This window comes from Megascapheus bottae, chromosome 2 (genome assembly GCF_031878675.1).
Source record: "Megascapheus bottae isolate mThoBot1 chromosome 2, mThoBot2.hap1, whole genome shotgun sequence".
Taxonomy (NCBI): domain Eukaryota; kingdom Metazoa; phylum Chordata; class Mammalia; order Rodentia; family Geomyidae; genus Megascapheus; species Megascapheus bottae.
The window spans coordinates 93,854,597-93,870,101 of NC_143510.1; the positions used below are offsets into that span (position 1 = coordinate 93,854,597).

The window sequence follows — 15,505 nt, forward strand, 5'->3', positions numbered from 1 at the left end:
TACTATGTATGTGGTACCGAGGAATTGAATCCAGGTCTTCATGCATGCTAGGCAAGCACTCAACCACCAGGCTAAACTCCCGGCCCTCCTTGGGCTTTTTCTACTTAACTGTTATGTAGTCTATCAGTAATGTTTTGTCCTGGTTTTTCCTTATTTCTTTTTCTCATGGTAGTGCCTGGGGCCTTGGATAGAGGTGGCAAGAGGGGTCACTGTTCAGAAGTTTCTAACTTTCACTGTCTCATCTGATGTTAGCTGTTGGGTTTTTGCTTTCTTTGTTTATTTTTTATTCTTTTGCTTTCTTTGTTTTTTCTGTACTTATTCTTTTTTTTTTTTTTTGGCCCCCTTCTCTTTCTGGCCCCGCTGGCTCCGGCCCCGCTGGCTCCGGCCCCGCTGGCTCCGGCCCCGCTCGCTCGGGCCCCGCTCGCTCCGGCCACCACTCGGTTGGGCTCCGCTTGCTTGCTTTCGCTCTCTGTCGCTTGTTGCAGTCTCGTCTCTGCCACTTCCGGCTTGGTTGTGTATGTGGGATACCGAGGGATCGAACCCTGGTCTTTGTGCATGCTAGGCAAGCACTTTAACCGCTAGGCCAAACTCCCGGGCCCCCTGTACTTATTCTTTACCAGGGTTTAATAGTATTCTTGGCTATGAGTGAATCTTCAGTCCTGGTGTGTGTGGTGGCATCTCCTGTCTCAGGCTGTAGCTTGTCATTTGAATTCCTCATCTCTGCTGGGTGCAGTCAGTGTCTCCCGCCCCATGTTCCTGTAAGACCCCGAGGGGGGGGAGCAGCCTTTTCTGCACAAGAGCCTCACAATCATTTCCTAGGGACAGGACAGTCCTGTGGGCCTCTTGTCTACTGCCCATAGCTGGCTGTCTCTACGGATGATTCTGTCTGGCCTGAGAATGAGGTCAGAGATGCCCAAACGGCCCTGGTAGATCAAAGGTTTCTGCCTGGACTATTAGGAATGGCAGCCAGAATGAGCTGGGGGACTGAGGTTTATCACCATCGCTAGGACACCCCGTGGAGATGATGGTAGGGAAGATTTTCTGGGTCCAGCCAGGCGCTGAGTACTGCCAGCCCAGCCAGCCCCTGTCCTGCCCTGTGGCGCTGTGGGGACAGGCGGCCTTCTCTCACCCCGGTGTAGAGGCTCAGCTGGCAGGCTGCTCTTCCATGGTGGAGGTGATTCCCAAGACGCTATCCTACATCCCCAGGCTCACAGCTGCATCACACAGCATGCAAGGGGCAGAGCTGCAGTCACATTTGACTATTGTCTTTTTAAATTATTAGGGTTTTGTTGTTGTTGTTTTGGCTTGGACTCGGCCTGGACGCTGTCCCTGAGCTCTTCAGCTCAAGGCTACCACCCTACTCTTGAGCCAAGCCCCACTTCTCCTTTTCTAGAGATTAACTGGAGATAAGAGTCTCAGGTTCTTTAGTGCCCAGGCTGGCTTTGAACCTCAATCCTCAGATTTCAGCTTCCTGAGAAGCTAGGATTACAAATGTGAGCCACCACACCCGTCTTTTAAATTAATTATTATTAGTATAGTGGGGTTACAGTTACATAAATCAGGCAGAGTCTATTCCTCTTGGACAATGTCACCCCTACCCCCCCCTCTCCCAGTTTTCCCTCCTGTCCCAATCCACAAGTTGTGTAGTTCATTTTCCACACAGTCTGCTGCATGTGTTCTCCCTCTGCTGCTCCAGTTTTAATTTTTTCTTTTTTTTTAAATATTTTTTTATTGTAATTAATAAGAGGGTTACATGATATTTGCCAGATAGAAGGTGCATTAATTCACATACATTGATACCCTTTCACATGTCTTGGAACTTCTGGCTTTTTCTATGTACATGATACTAAGGAATCGAACCCAGGTTTTCGTGCTTGCTAGGCAAGCTCTCTACCACTAGGCCAAACTCCCAGACCCAGTTTTAATTTTTTCAAAGTGATCTCCTCTCCCTCCCTCCCCCTCTCTTCCCCTATTCTAGGACTTGAACTCAGGACCTGGGCGCTGTGTATAAGCTGTTAAGCTCATCTGGTGCTCTACCGCCTGGGCTGCAGCTCCACTTCCTGCTTCTGTGGTGGTTAATTGGAAATAAGGCTCTCATGGAGTTTCCTGCTTAGCTGGCTTTTTTCCAACCTTGATTGTAAGATCTCAGCTTCCTGCGTGGCTAGGTTTCCAGGCATGAGCCACTGGTGCCAGCTGGGAGGCAGGCTTGTGCAAGGGTCCAGGGGAGCCCCTCTGCTCTCTTTCCTGTCCTAGCTTGTGCATACACCTGACCTCTAACTTTGTGTCTGCTGCAGGGCTGCAGGGAGCCGAGCGGCATTGTGCGTTGTTGCAGACCCTCAGCGGTGACCATGGCGGGCCAGGACCCTGCGCTGAGCCTCAGCCACCCATTTTACGACGTGGCCAGACATGGCATCCTGCAGGTGGCTGGTAGGTGTCCCATCAGGACAGCGTGAGAGCTGGACTCTTACAGAGGTGCCCAGTGCTGCTGGTGCACGCCTGTCATCCCGGCTACTCGGGAGGCTGTGAGCTGAGGATTGTGGTTCAAAGCCAGCCTGGGCAGGACGTCCACGGACTCTTCCCTCATGTCTTGATATGTTGCTCATCTTATGATAACTAGTGGTGTGTGTTTGGCCAAATGGAAGCTCAGCAGAGTTTGAGGTTTTGGAGAACTTCCTTGCTCTGCAAGTCATTTTTGGGGTGTGGCAAAGCATAATTGGCAGAAACTCCTATCTGGGCCCGGGTGTGGGTCTAAGCTTGGGTCTGAGCCTGGGTCTGACTCTAGCCCTGGGCACTCTCCCCGAGCTTCTTTTGCTCGAAGGCTACCACTCTACCACCTGAGCCACAGCTCTATTTCTGGCTTTTTTTTTTAAAGCAGTTTACTGGAGATAAGAGTCTTTCTTATCTCCATAAGGACTTTTTTGACTGACCGGCTTTGAACCATGATCCTCAAATCTCAGCCTCCTGAGTAGTTAAGATCCAGGCATGAGCCACCAGCTCCTGGCTAGGAATTTTATAGTTAGTATGAAAATAATATAATACAGCCGGGTACCAGTGATGCAGGGGGGCTCCTGTGTGGCTGACATGAGTGGGTACAGGATCCTGCCCCCCCCCCGCCCCATCCTGTACATCCCAGATGGCTCTGTCCCTGTGGCTAAGTCCTTGGAATTGGGGGAGGTGCTGTCTTTGCATTCATGATGGCTATCTAGCAGACTCGTGCTCACTTGGGGTGCAGGTGCTGTCAGAAAGACTCGCCATGTGGCTGGGGGCTTGGGAGAGGGCTGGAGACACAAAGTTGACTGGGGGGTATGGGCCTCTGACAACTCTGAACCTCTCAGACCTCTCCTTTTATAATCAATCTGCAGTCATTAAGGACAGATATAATTCAGCCAAAGTGTTGCTGTTGTTGTTGGTGGTGGTGGTGCTGTGTGTATGTGCTTACACTGGGGCTTGAACTCAAAAGCCTTGTGCTCTTGCTTCTCTTTTTCAGCTCAAGGCTGGTGCGCTACCATTTGAGCCATAGTTTGCCACATTTCTAGCTTTTGCTGATTATTAAAGATAAGGATGTCACAAACTCTTTTTGCCCAGGCTGGCTTGAGCAGCAATCTTCAGATCTCTTAGCTACCTTAGTAGCTAGGGTTACAGGGGTGAGCCACTGGTGCCTGGATAGAAGTAACTTTAATAAGAAGCCTTTATTCAAGTCCTTCTCCCCCAAGGCTGTGGCATGAACTTCCACAAACTGAAGAGCTTGAAACAGTAGATGCTGTGCTTAGGATGCCAGAAGTACACAACCAAGGTGGAGATGGGGCTGGCTCCTGGGCACTCAGGAAGAAATACCCCTGGCCACTTCTCAGCCCTCTGGTGGCCCTGGGCTTGTGGTTGTGTCACTCTGGTCCCCTCTGTTGCTCAGCTGTCCTGCAGCAGGGCCACCCACACCCAGGATGGTCTCACTGATGCCAGCTAACCAGCTCCAAGTCCTGTGGGTTCTTTGGTCCATGTGGGCATGAGTTGTTTGGGGTGGGACTCTAGCCCACTGTGCCACACCCCTTCCCTGAGGACCACTCAAGGGCCAGCCAGCCAAGGGCAGCCCTGCCCAGAAGAGGCTTAGGTGTGGCAGGACTGGTCTATGGTCTCCAGTGCAATCTGTGCCCCCCACACTGAACCCCTGAAATATACCTGGCACCTGGGGAGCAGCTGCTCCATCTTCCTTAGACTCCTTTAAATCTGATCCTGTGGCCTGGCTCCAGTGCTCATACCTGCGATCCCAGCAGCTCCAGAGGTGGGAATCTGATTGTGTTTGAAGCCAGCCCAGGCAGAATCTCTTGCCTCCAGTTAACCAGCAAAAACCCAGAAGTGGAGCTGTAGCTCAAGCATCCAGCAGCAGCCTTGAGTGAAAAAGCTAAGTGAGAGTGTGAGGCCCTGAGTTCACACACACACACACACACACACACACACACACACACGTGCCCTGTTGTTGAGGGTCCTGGGACTAGAGAGCACAGGAGTCTTCTGTGAGGAGGGTCCAAGCTGAGGAGCCTGGGTGCCATCCTGAGGACCTCATGGTGTCCTGCGCCAGGAGTGTGGCCTAGTGGTAGAGTGCTTGCTTGCCTGGCATACGCTAAGACCCTGGCTGAGCCATGGCTCAAGTGGACGGCGCCCAGGGCGGGCGCCATGGCCCCTCTCCTCCTAGACTAGGCTCCCAGGCCACGCCCCTGCTGTGATTGGGCCCCGCGGGCCCCGCCCTCTCCGCCGTGATTGGGTGCTCCAGGCCACGCCCCTGCGGTGGTTGGGCCCCGCGGGCCACGCCCTCTCCACCGTGATTGGGTGCCTCGGGCCACGCCCCTCGGCATAGCCGCCCACACCCGGGGCGGGGCGGGGCCGAGTCTGCTGGTCCCCACCCCAGGGGCCCAGGGATCCAGTGTGGCCCCTCGACCCTCCCGGACACGGAGGCCAGGCCGGGAGGCGGCCCCAGGCTCACACCGGCCCGGCCTCGCAGGGGACGACCACCTGGGGAGATGCGTGGTCACCTTCAGCTGCTGCCGGCTGCCGCCGTCGCACCAGCTGAACCACCAGCGGCTGCTGGAGTACCTGAAGTACACGCTGGACCGGCACGTGGAGAAGGACTACACCATCGTCTACTTCCACCACGGCCTCAGCAGCCAGAACAAGCCGTCCCTGCGCTGGCTCCAGGGCGCCTACAAGGAGTTCGACCGGAAGTGGGTGGCCCCGACCCCCGGGGGCAGGCATGGTGGGAGGGGGCTGTGGTACAGGCAGGGAAGGTTCTGGAAGCTCTCCGTGCCAGTAGTCAGGGTGCCGACCTCTCCCCGGGAAGGGGGGTGGTGGTGAGGCTCTCTGGGCTAGGGCTCCCTGCAGGGCCCAAGAGACCCTGTCAGAATAGGGGACTGGGAAGTCAGGCAGGAGAGAGGGAAGGATGGGAAGAAGCCCCGTGCCCTGCCCTGGCGTGGCCTGACACCCCTGCCTGGCATTTAGGTTTGTACTGGGCCACACAGTGCCCTCCCTGAGTGTTGCCCTGGCTGAGGGGTTTTGGGAAGGCCCCGGTGGGCGTCCTTTTCAGCCAGGTGCCCTCAGGCTGTGGGGGTGCCAGGGGTGGGAGAGGGGGGGTCCGGGGTCTTCTCTGAGTTTGAACTGTTGTTTTCTGTTCCCCATCCCTAGCTGGATCCTCCTGAGATGCAGGTGGAGGACATGGGGCCAGGGTGTCTGAGCCCCGCGGGCCTGACTGCATCTCCCGCCTCCTCCTCAGGTACAAGAAGAACCTGAAGGCACTGTACGTGGTTCACCCCACCAGCTTTATCAAGGTGCTCTGGGGCATCTTCAAACCGCTCATCAGGTGTGTGCTGCCAGCTGGGACCCCAGGGGCACAGGGGCCCCGTGATACCCCATCCAGCCTCTGTCCCTCGATTGGGGAACCTATCCTCCCCTGCCCTGCGCACCCCGAGGCCTGCACTGTCTCACAGGAGGGCCCATGCCATGTTGAATGGCAACGGCACAGGCGTGCCAGCCCATGACACCTGTGAGGGATTGCACCTACTATGTTGTTTTTCTGCTTACTTATTTATGCTGGTCCTGGGGCTTAAGTTCAGGGCCATAGGCTGTCGTCTTGAACTCAAAACCTTAAACTTAAACCTCATCCGGGGATGAGGTTTGAAGTCAGCCTGGGCAGGAAAATTCCATGAGACACCAATTTAAAAAAGCAAAAGGCCAACATGGAGATGTAGCTCAAGTAGTGAGTACCAGCCTTGAGCAGAAAAAGCTAAGGGACAGCACCCAGGCACTGAGTTCAAGCCCCAGGGCTTGGATTTACAAGTGTGCACGTGGTATGTGAATTTGAAACCCTGACAGCAGCCCACACAGAGCTGGAGGCTTGCCCAGGACCAAACACCAGGGGTTCCTCATGCCAGGGGTACTCAGTGGCCCCTACAGGACAGGCAAAGAGTCATGGTGAAAGGCAGGACATGTTTTGCATGCCATCGGCATGCCATGGGAAGATACCACATCAGCCATCTTTGGGGTACCGATGTTAAGTAGGGACCTGGGGACACAGGGTGTGCTCAGAGAGGTTGTGCAGCTTTCCTCAGGTCACACAGCAAACAAGCAGGGTTCTGGTTGCATGGTTCTGGTTCACTATGAGCTCAGACCTTGTTTGGGGAGGAGTTCTGGAACAAGGAACAAGTCTGTCACTGCTGCTGGCAGGCCACCTGCTGCGCCTTTGCTGTTCTTTTTCTGTGTGGGGCTTGCCTTTGAGCACAGAACAATGCTAAGACTCCTGGATGGGGTCCTGCTGTGCGTTTCTCAGGGTCAACAGACTAGTGTAGGGACCCTGGAAGGACCTGGCCTCTGGCCTCAGGCTCAGGGTGGTTTGGGGGCTTTTCTGCAGCCCCAGCCTTCAGTGATGGCATAACCCTGGGGAAAAAGCCACCTTGCATGCCAATGGATTATCCCTTGTCCACAAGGGGGAGCCAGTGCATGCAGAGTGTGTGTGTGTGTGTGTGTGTGTGTGTGTGTGTGTGTAACACTGAAAATATACAAATAGGTCCAGACTTGCAACAGTGACAAAATAGATTTGATTTTTGGTCAGTACCTCACATTGTTTCTATGGTAACTGCAATTCTTTTCTTTTTTTTTTTTTTTTTGCCAGTCCTGGAGCTTGAACTGAGGGCCTGAGCACTGTCCTTGGGCTCTTTCCTCAAGGCCAGCACTCTGCCACTTGAATCACACACAGCACCACTTCCAGCTTTTCTATGTATGTGGTACCAAGGAATCGAACCTGGGTCTTTGTGCATGCTTAGGCAAGCACTCTACCACTAGGCCAAACTCCCGGCTGACTGCAATTCTTTACCTGCACTCAGACCAGCATATATTAAATATATTGACGAGGGAAATAATACTGTTGGAAAGAAAATTAAATAAAAATGAGTGAATTGGCGAAAGACAAAACTGAGCCCATTAATAACCAGAATAAGTGGAATGCAGGGAGGGCGTGGGAATTAATTTGTTGTCTTTCTGCCTGGCCTAGGTGGGAGTGCTCGCTGTCTGGAAGGCCTGGGGCCCTGACTAGGGTCAGAGAAGTAGGGTCTCCAGGGGATCTTGTTTAGTCTTTTGCCTCTGAGGGGAGCTGGGCGGATGCAAAGTCCCCACATACCCAGAAACCACAGCAGCTGCCCTGGGCAGGCTGGCTCCAGTCATCCAGCCTTCTGATCCCAGCACATTCTGTCTGAGTCCTCTGTGCTAGTCAAGGAGATGCTTTTATGCAGATGAGCATCTCAGGGAGGCTGCTATTGGAGGCAGGTGTTTTTATGCAGATGAGCCTCTCAGGGAGGGATACTATTGGAGGCAGGTGTTTTTATGCAGATGAGCCTCTCAGGGAGGGATACTATTGGAGGCAGGTGTTTTTATGCAGATGAGCCTCTCCCGGGGAGTTGAAGCCTCACAGATTCTGTGCGTGCCTGGAGTCTGTGATGTTTTGAGTTTACGCATGTCAGTGTTTATGGCTCCCTAATAGGAAAAATGAGGCATCTCCCACAGACCTCCTGCCGCGCCCCCCGCCCCTCCATTCTGCCTAACTGCCTTATCCTCCTGCTTTTCCTTTCTCAGTCACAAATTTGGGAAAAAAGTAACCTATTTCAACCGCTTGAGCGAGCTCCGGGAGCACCTCCAGTGTGACCAGCTGCCCATTCCCCCGGAAGTCCTGCGGTGAGTGCTGCCGCCCCGGCCACGCGGGGCCCGAGGACGCCCAGCCTGACGCCCCTGGGCCCTGTTCCCCTTCGTGTTGACTTGCACACCATGTGCGTGCTCTGCCAGATCTGGTCCTGACATCTGCAGCATCCACAAAGCTGGGACTTAAAAGATGAGGCTGGTGAGGCCGGGAGAAGGAGCCGCCTAGGCAGTGCCCCAGATGGCTGCTTTGCTGGCAGCCCTGATTAAAAACCTAGCCTGATGTGGTGACTGCAGTGGCCGCCTCGCTGTACACTCTGTCTGCCGCTGAGCAGTAGATTCGCAGGGTGAGGGGTCTGGAACGCATCCTGCCGGGGTTCTGCGGAAGGGGTCATCACTGTCGTTCCCGGTGAAGCGCAGGACCAGGAAAACAGCGAGCAACTGTGGCCCTAGGACGTGTCAGGGCACACAGGACAGCGGAGTCTCTGGAGAGTGAGAGCACATCTCTCTAAAGGGGCAGAACCCTGCCACAGTGCACACACCAGCTGAGACCTTTCAGGGAGTGGGGAGTTGAGTCCCTCTGGGGTTAGGTCTCATGAGAGGAGAGGGAAAAAGGGGAGAGGGGGGCAGGAATGTGGCCCCAGCCCTCACTAGACCCCAAGCTAGTACCCATCACAGTCAGTGACGGCTGTGTAGAGGAGAAATCCCCGAAGGCTTCCAGGGAATGACCTGTCTGTGCTGTGCCTACAGGTACGACGAGAAGCTTCAGACACTACACAAAGGCCTCCCGTCCCCTCCCGCCAGGACGCCGCCCCCAAGGCCCCCGCTGCCCACGCAGCAGTTTGGGGTCAGCCTGCAATAGTAAGTGAGCACAGACAGCTGCTCCCGGCCCCTGGGGCCTCGTGCCATCTCAGTGTCTGTCCCTGGGCCTGGGAGGGAGCCTGTGGCTGAGTCCACCTCGCTCTCCTGGCCTTGGCTGGCAGTCAGCTGATTCACCATGAGAGGTTCCGGCGTGACCCATGGTGGAGCACCAGATATGGGGTATCCAAGCAAGAGGAAGGGCCAGGTGCCAGGGCACTGCCATCCTCTCCAGGTACCTGGCACCGTGTCTGCCAGAGGCAGGAAGCACGAGCCACTAAAACCTGGAGACCCCAGCTGCTGCCTCAGAATGGTGCCTCATGACTTCTCATGGTGGCCCCAGGACCTTGAGCTCAATCCTCCTCTCCTTGCCTCTCTTCTGCTTCTGCTTGCTTCCTTATTTCTCATGTGATCTTTAATCTTGTTTTGTTTTTTAATTTTTCTTTTGGTAGTTTTTTGTTTGACCTAGGTTAAAAGCCATTTTGCTTTTGGTATTTTTCAGTTTGTCCCCAGATGTATCTGGAGCACAAACTGCTATCAAGCAGATGGTCTTTCTCCATCCTTTCCCTGTCTTCATGCCACAAGCCTGTCCTTTTCCAAGTGTCACTCTTTACCCAGCACTATTGACAAATGACTGACAGTGCAGACACCTGCAGTGACTGCAGGCCCCTCTTGGGGCACTGGGGCCTCACAGCTGTCATGACCCTTGAGAAATGGTTTTCCCTACAGTTCTGAGGCCTCTGTGCCACACCAGGCACCGTGGTGTGGTTCTGCTGGGTCAGTGCTGCTCTGGTGGCTGCAGTGTTCCGGGGCAAGCCAGGAACCATATCCTCAGTCCCTCTGTCTGGAGGCTCCCCCCGAGCCTGGCTGTGTCTGCAGCATCCTTCAGAGCCACTTCTAATTCTCATCGAATGGATTGAAGAAGTGCAGCCTGGGGCCTGGGAGTGTGGCCTAGTGGTAGAATGCTCTCCTGGCATGCAGGAAGAAGACCTGTGTTCAATTCCTCAGTACCATGTACACAGAAAAAGCCAGAAGTAGTGCTGCAGCTCAAGTGGTGGCGTGCGCTTTGAGCAAAAGAAGCTCAGGAATAGTGAGTTCAAGCACCAGGACTGGCACAAAATAATAATAATAATAATAATAATAATAATGATGATGATGAGGCCTGGCATTGGTGGTTCACACCTGTAATCCTAGCTACTCAGGAGACAGACAAAGCCAAGAGATTGGAGGTGGAGGAGTGGATCAAGTGGTAGAGAGCCAACCTTGAGCAAAAAGCCAAACAAAAGAATAAGAACCTAAGTTCAACCCTCAGTAGAGATACTAAAAAAAAAAAATTAGCCGTTAAGGCAACAAGGCCTGGTGGGGTGTGAATCAGTGGTACAGTGTGCACTTAGCATGCACAAGCCCCTGGTTCAAACCCAGCTTCACATACTCAAACACAAAAATGGTGTGTCATCTCTCTAGGGAATGGAGGAGACATTGGCCCATCACTGAAGGCCTTTTGTACAGCTTTACGAGACAGTCCACGTGATTGCCCCTTAAATTAATATTTTATGCTATTGCACTGCCAATAACTATACTAAAATGGCAGTAAACATATTAAATAAAGCACCACATATGTAATTTGTTTGGACTACAAATGAGTGAAAGTCATTAAAATTCATAACCAAATCCTAGTCACGAATGTTAATTTGCTGATTTCAGTTCCGAAGCACGAATGCTCTCGCCATGGACTGGGTGGCTAAAGCTGGCAAGGTGAGAGTGAGTGGGAGCTGAGACCTTGCCCGCCAGCTCACGTGGCCAGGATGCTGCGTGGGATACAATCACACGTGTGTGCACACATGCACATCTATCCACACACACCTGCAGTACACACACACGTACACAGGCACATAAATGCACCCAGCTTTACCTGTGGCGATGAGGTCTTGTGAGCACTTCTGTCGAGCGTGGGTCTGAACTTCCTGACCAAGCTGGCCTTGAACTGTGTTCCTCCTGACCCCTGCACTGGGGTAACTAGGGTTACAGTTTGGGCCACTGGTGCCCTGCCTATACTTTCTTTTCTTTTTTGTGGGGCTTGATCTCTGGTCTGGGCCTGGGTGCTGTCCCGGAACTCTTCAGCGAGCGCTCTACCCCTTGAGCCACTTCCTGCTTGCAGTTTCTTAAGACACGTCTCAGCTTTAGGTCTCTGCGATGTACAGTAGGGCTTGGCTAGGTTCTTCTGCACCTATGTCAGCCATCTGTTGAAATCACGATTCTCTCCCCACCTGAGAGCTCTGGCAGTCACGTACCTGACCTTAGAGCTGAGGGCTCACTCCTGGGCTTTCCGTTCTGTTCCTCTGGTCGTAGAGGACTTAAGTCTCACTGTGTGCCGGGCACCCATCTGTAATCCCAGCTTCTGAGGAGGCTGAGATCTGAGGATCACGGTTTGAAGCCAGCTTGTGCAAGAGAGTCTGTGAGACCCTTTGTCAAGTGGTTTCCACTGAACCACCCCCAGCCCAGGGCTCATGGGGTCCCCCCGCAGCCAGGCCCTCTGATGCCTCTGGGCCTTCCTCTGCCTTCCCTGAACCACACTCAGCCTGGAGTGTGGAGCTGTCATCTCCGTTCTTTCGGCCTCTAGCCACACAGTGCCGTGGTGCTGTTCTTGCTGAGGTGCGGAGCCCCGAACCCCGTCAGGACCTGGAGCCTCACGTTTGCCACATCATCCACAGAGCAAGAGAAACCTTCTGTTTCCTGTTCTCTCCCTGCAGCCTCAAGGAGAAGAACCACGGCGAACTCATCCCGCCCGTGCTGAAATTCACCGTGATGTACCTGAGAGAGAAAGGTGAGGCCAGCTCTGCCCGGGGCCTTTGTGTGAGTAGACGCTGCCTTCCTCCAAGGCCTGCCTCAGATCCTGGGCCTCCCACAACCTGGGGAGGAGGACCCACGGGGGTGGCCACGAGAGGGGCAGGCGCACAGCGCCTCCAGCCATGCCCTGAGTCTGTCTGGCTCTGCACCCTGGCTGTCCTGCAGGTCATTTCCTTCTCTGAGCATGCGCAGAGGTGACTCTGTGGTATACAGGGAGCGCCCTGTCTCTGTGGGCTTGGTGTGCGTGGACACGCCACAGGGCTCCTGCGTCCAGTGTTCACACCTCCTCTCTCGGTTGTCATTTCAAAGCTTTTCTCTTCCTCTCTGAATTCCCTCCATCCCCACACGCTGATGGCCCTGCGGGTATTTCGGTGCTAGGCCTGGTAGGGAGTCACCTGTTTGGGGACCACCCAGGCTCCAGGCGCGGGAGGAGGAGGAACGAAGTGGAGAGAGCTAGAGCCAGGCTGCAGAGCTATCCTGTCAGGCACAGGAGGGGCCACAGGACCTTCTGGAAGCCCTGGGTGTTACAGGAACCTCTGCCATGCCCCATGTCTCTTCCCGCGCCAGGGCTCCGCACCGAGGGCCTGTTCCGGAGGTCGGCCAGCGCCCAGACCATCCGCCAGGTGCAGAGGTTGTACGATCAAGGTGAGAAGCCCAGGCCCACCCACAGCCCCGCCTCACCCAGGCCACGCCCATGGCCCCCTGCCCCCACAGCCCCCCTACCATGGCAAGGCCCCACCCATGGCCCAGCACTGCCAGTACTTAGGCCCCGCCCCCACCCTGCGGCCCTAAAGCCCTCCCACCCCCTCTTAGCCCCTGAAGAAGTTCAAGGTGGGGCCACTAACCAAGTGTCCGAGGCTCTCTGCCCAGACTCCAGCCCGAGGTGGTAAGACAGCAGCGCGAAGCCACTTTACCACCTGGTAGATATGTGGTTTTCCTTCCTGGCAGCTTAGATCCTTCCCGTGGGAGACTGGCATCGGAGCTGAGGACAACCCCAAGTAATGCTAACCCAGGGGTGCAGGTGGTCCCAGCTACTCAGAGGCTGAGATCTGAGGATCACAGTGCCGGGCCAGGCAGGAAAGTCTGTAAGACCCTTCTCACCTAATTACCGCCAAAAATCTACAAGTGAGGCTGGGGCTTAAGTGATAGAGAGCCTGGGCCCTGAGTTCAAGCCTCAGGACTGGCACACACACACACACACACACACACACACTCACCAGGCGGCATGTGGCCTGCATCCTCTTGGCCTCTGCTGCAGCAGTGAGTGCAGTTATCCAAGCATCCGGGGGGAGGAGGTGACAGGGGTCCCCCCAGCAGCGCTCAGCCTGCCCGGACTGAGCCCTGGGCCGTGCATGCAGGGAAGCCGGTGAACTTTGACCTCTACGGGGACATCCACGTGCCAGCCGTGATCCTGAAGACATTCCTGTGGGAGCTGCCCCAGCCGCTGCTGACCTTCCAGGCCTACGAGCAGATCCTGGGCATCACTGGTGCGTGCTGGGGTGGCGGGGCCTGGGGCTCCCCGGCGAGGCCCGCGGGTCAGCCTCCTCAGGCCTCCTGGTCCTCCGGTGCCCCCTGGCCAGCATGGTCAGCCTGGCTCATCCGGGCCCTGTGTCTGCAGGCGTGGAGAGCAGCCTGCGTGTGAGTCACTGCCGCCGGATCCTGCAGGGCCTTCCAGAGCACAACTACGCCGTCCTGCGCTACCTCATGGGCTTCCTGCATGAGGTGAGGGCCAGGGCACGGGCCCTCCACGCCCGCCGGCCAGGCAGGACTGTCACTTTCCTGGCACTGTCTTCACCCATGCCCTTGCCATAGGGAGCAGAGGCTGGGCCAGGCGGGGAGCCAGTGTGGATGGACGGTGGCCCGCAGGGAGCAGGTCACCGTGGTGGCGGGACCAGGGCTCCAGGGATTAACACATCCGCTGGAGCTGGACATGGAGCCCAGCTCACCCCGAGCCCCCAGGGCTCTGGGTCAGTCCTCTGCCACCCACAGCCGCAGGACCCAGGGCAGAGCTCCATCTCCCAGGCCTCTGCCTCTCATCTGAGAAACACACAGTACAGCCCCCCCCAACCCCATCCCTGAGGTGGCCGGAAGTGGGGGCCAGGAGTGGGGAGTCCCCGAGTGGAAGGGGAGGGGGTAACGAGACTCCATGGGACAAGTCAGGGCCAGAGCTGGAGACTCCGAGGCCCCAAGGGGGAGGTGGCCCCAGTCCACTACTGTTCCCATGGCACAGCCCTCGGCTCCCCAGGGGTGGTGAGGGTGGACTGGGCCACCACTGCCCTGGCCTCTGGCGCTCCCAGCCCACGCGTGACCTCCGCGCGCGCCGCGCTCTTCCAGGTGTCCCAGGAAAGCATCTTTAACAAGATGAGCAGCTCCAACCTGGCCTGCGTGTTCGGGCTGAACCTGATCTGGCCGTCGCAGGGCGCCGCGCCCCTGAGCGCGCTGGTACCTCTGAACCTGTTCACCGAGCTGCTCATCGAGTACTACGAGAAGATCTTCAACCCCCCGGACGCCCCCCGGGAGCGCGCGCCGGGCCCCGCAGACACCGGTGAACAGGGCAACCGGCTGCCCCGATGTGCTGGGAGGCCCGTGGCCCGGGCTGGGCCTGTCCCCCCTCCACGGCCCCTGGCAGCGGGGAGGTGCTGACATCCTTGGCTCACCACACGCTGGTGTGCTCCAGGCTCCCTGCTCTGCTGCCCCACCATCAGGCCCCAGAGAGACTCCCCACTTACAGCAGAGAGCGTGCGCTTCTGACCCGCAGGCCCTTCTCATAGTGTTCTTAGGGTAGAGGCTGCGATAAATGTCTGTGAGGTTATTTTGAATTCTGGTTGTGTGTGTGTGTACACGCATGCTCACGCTGGACTAAGGCTTGAACTCAGGGCATGAGGCTCTTGCTTGGCTTTTTTGCTCCACCACTTGAGCCACACCTCCACTTCTGGCATTTTGCTGGTTCGTTGGTTAATTAGAGATAAAAGGCTCACCAACTTTCCTGCCAGAGCTGGCTTTGAACCTCGATCCTTAGATTTTAGCCTCCTGAGTAGCTAGGATTTCAGGTATGAGCCACTGGTGCCCGGCTCCAGCTTCTTTTTTAAACAATATAATTTTATTCTTATTATGAAGATATTTTACAATTCAGGTACTGCATATATTTCCTTTTGGCCAGGGTTACACCTTCCTTTGCTTTGCCTCAGTTTCCCCATCCCATCCCTGCCCACAAATTCATTTTCCCTATAATGTCTAGGGAGTTCGTGCCTGCATTTGTGCCTCTTCTGCGCTCCCTTTACCCTCCTGTAAAAAGCAGAAAAGGAGAAAAAAACACACAACAACAAGTTTTATTATTCCATTTCATATGTGCCTCTTAGCAAAGTGCAGGCTGGAAGGAAGGGAAGGGGAGAAGGAGGGAAGGAGAGAAGGAGGGAAGGAGAGAAAGGGAGGGAGGGAAAGAGGGAGGGAGGGAGGTTCTGGACTCTATGGAATGGACCAAGTCATCACAGCACTGTGGCGGCTGCTCACCGAATGCGTCTTGACTTCTCCTTTCCCAGATGGGACAGCTCTCTGGGCTCCACAGAGCCGTGGCCAGTGAAGCACGGCCACCCGCTCCTGCAGGGCCCCCTCTGTGCTGTGGCCTGAGAAG

General features: G+C 55.6%; 1 protein-coding gene across 1 annotated transcript; it reads left to right on the forward strand.

The window, feature by feature from the left end:
• Positions 1-2,308: 2,308 nt before the first annotated feature.
• Positions 2,309-14,707, forward strand: Arhgap8 (Rho GTPase activating protein 8). Its single transcript, XM_090328872.1, has 10 exons — positions 2,309-2,427; positions 4,994-5,213; positions 5,759-5,845; positions 8,110-8,208; positions 8,920-9,030; positions 11,778-11,851; positions 12,442-12,519; positions 13,233-13,361; positions 13,493-13,596; positions 14,209-14,707. Exons 1-10 carry the CDS (start codon positions 2,349-2,351, stop codon positions 14,515-14,517), a joined length of 1,290 nt encoding a protein of 429 aa, XP_090184998.1. The 5' UTR covers positions 2,309-2,348; the 3' UTR covers positions 14,518-14,707.
• Positions 14,708-15,505: the final 798 nt, after the last annotated feature.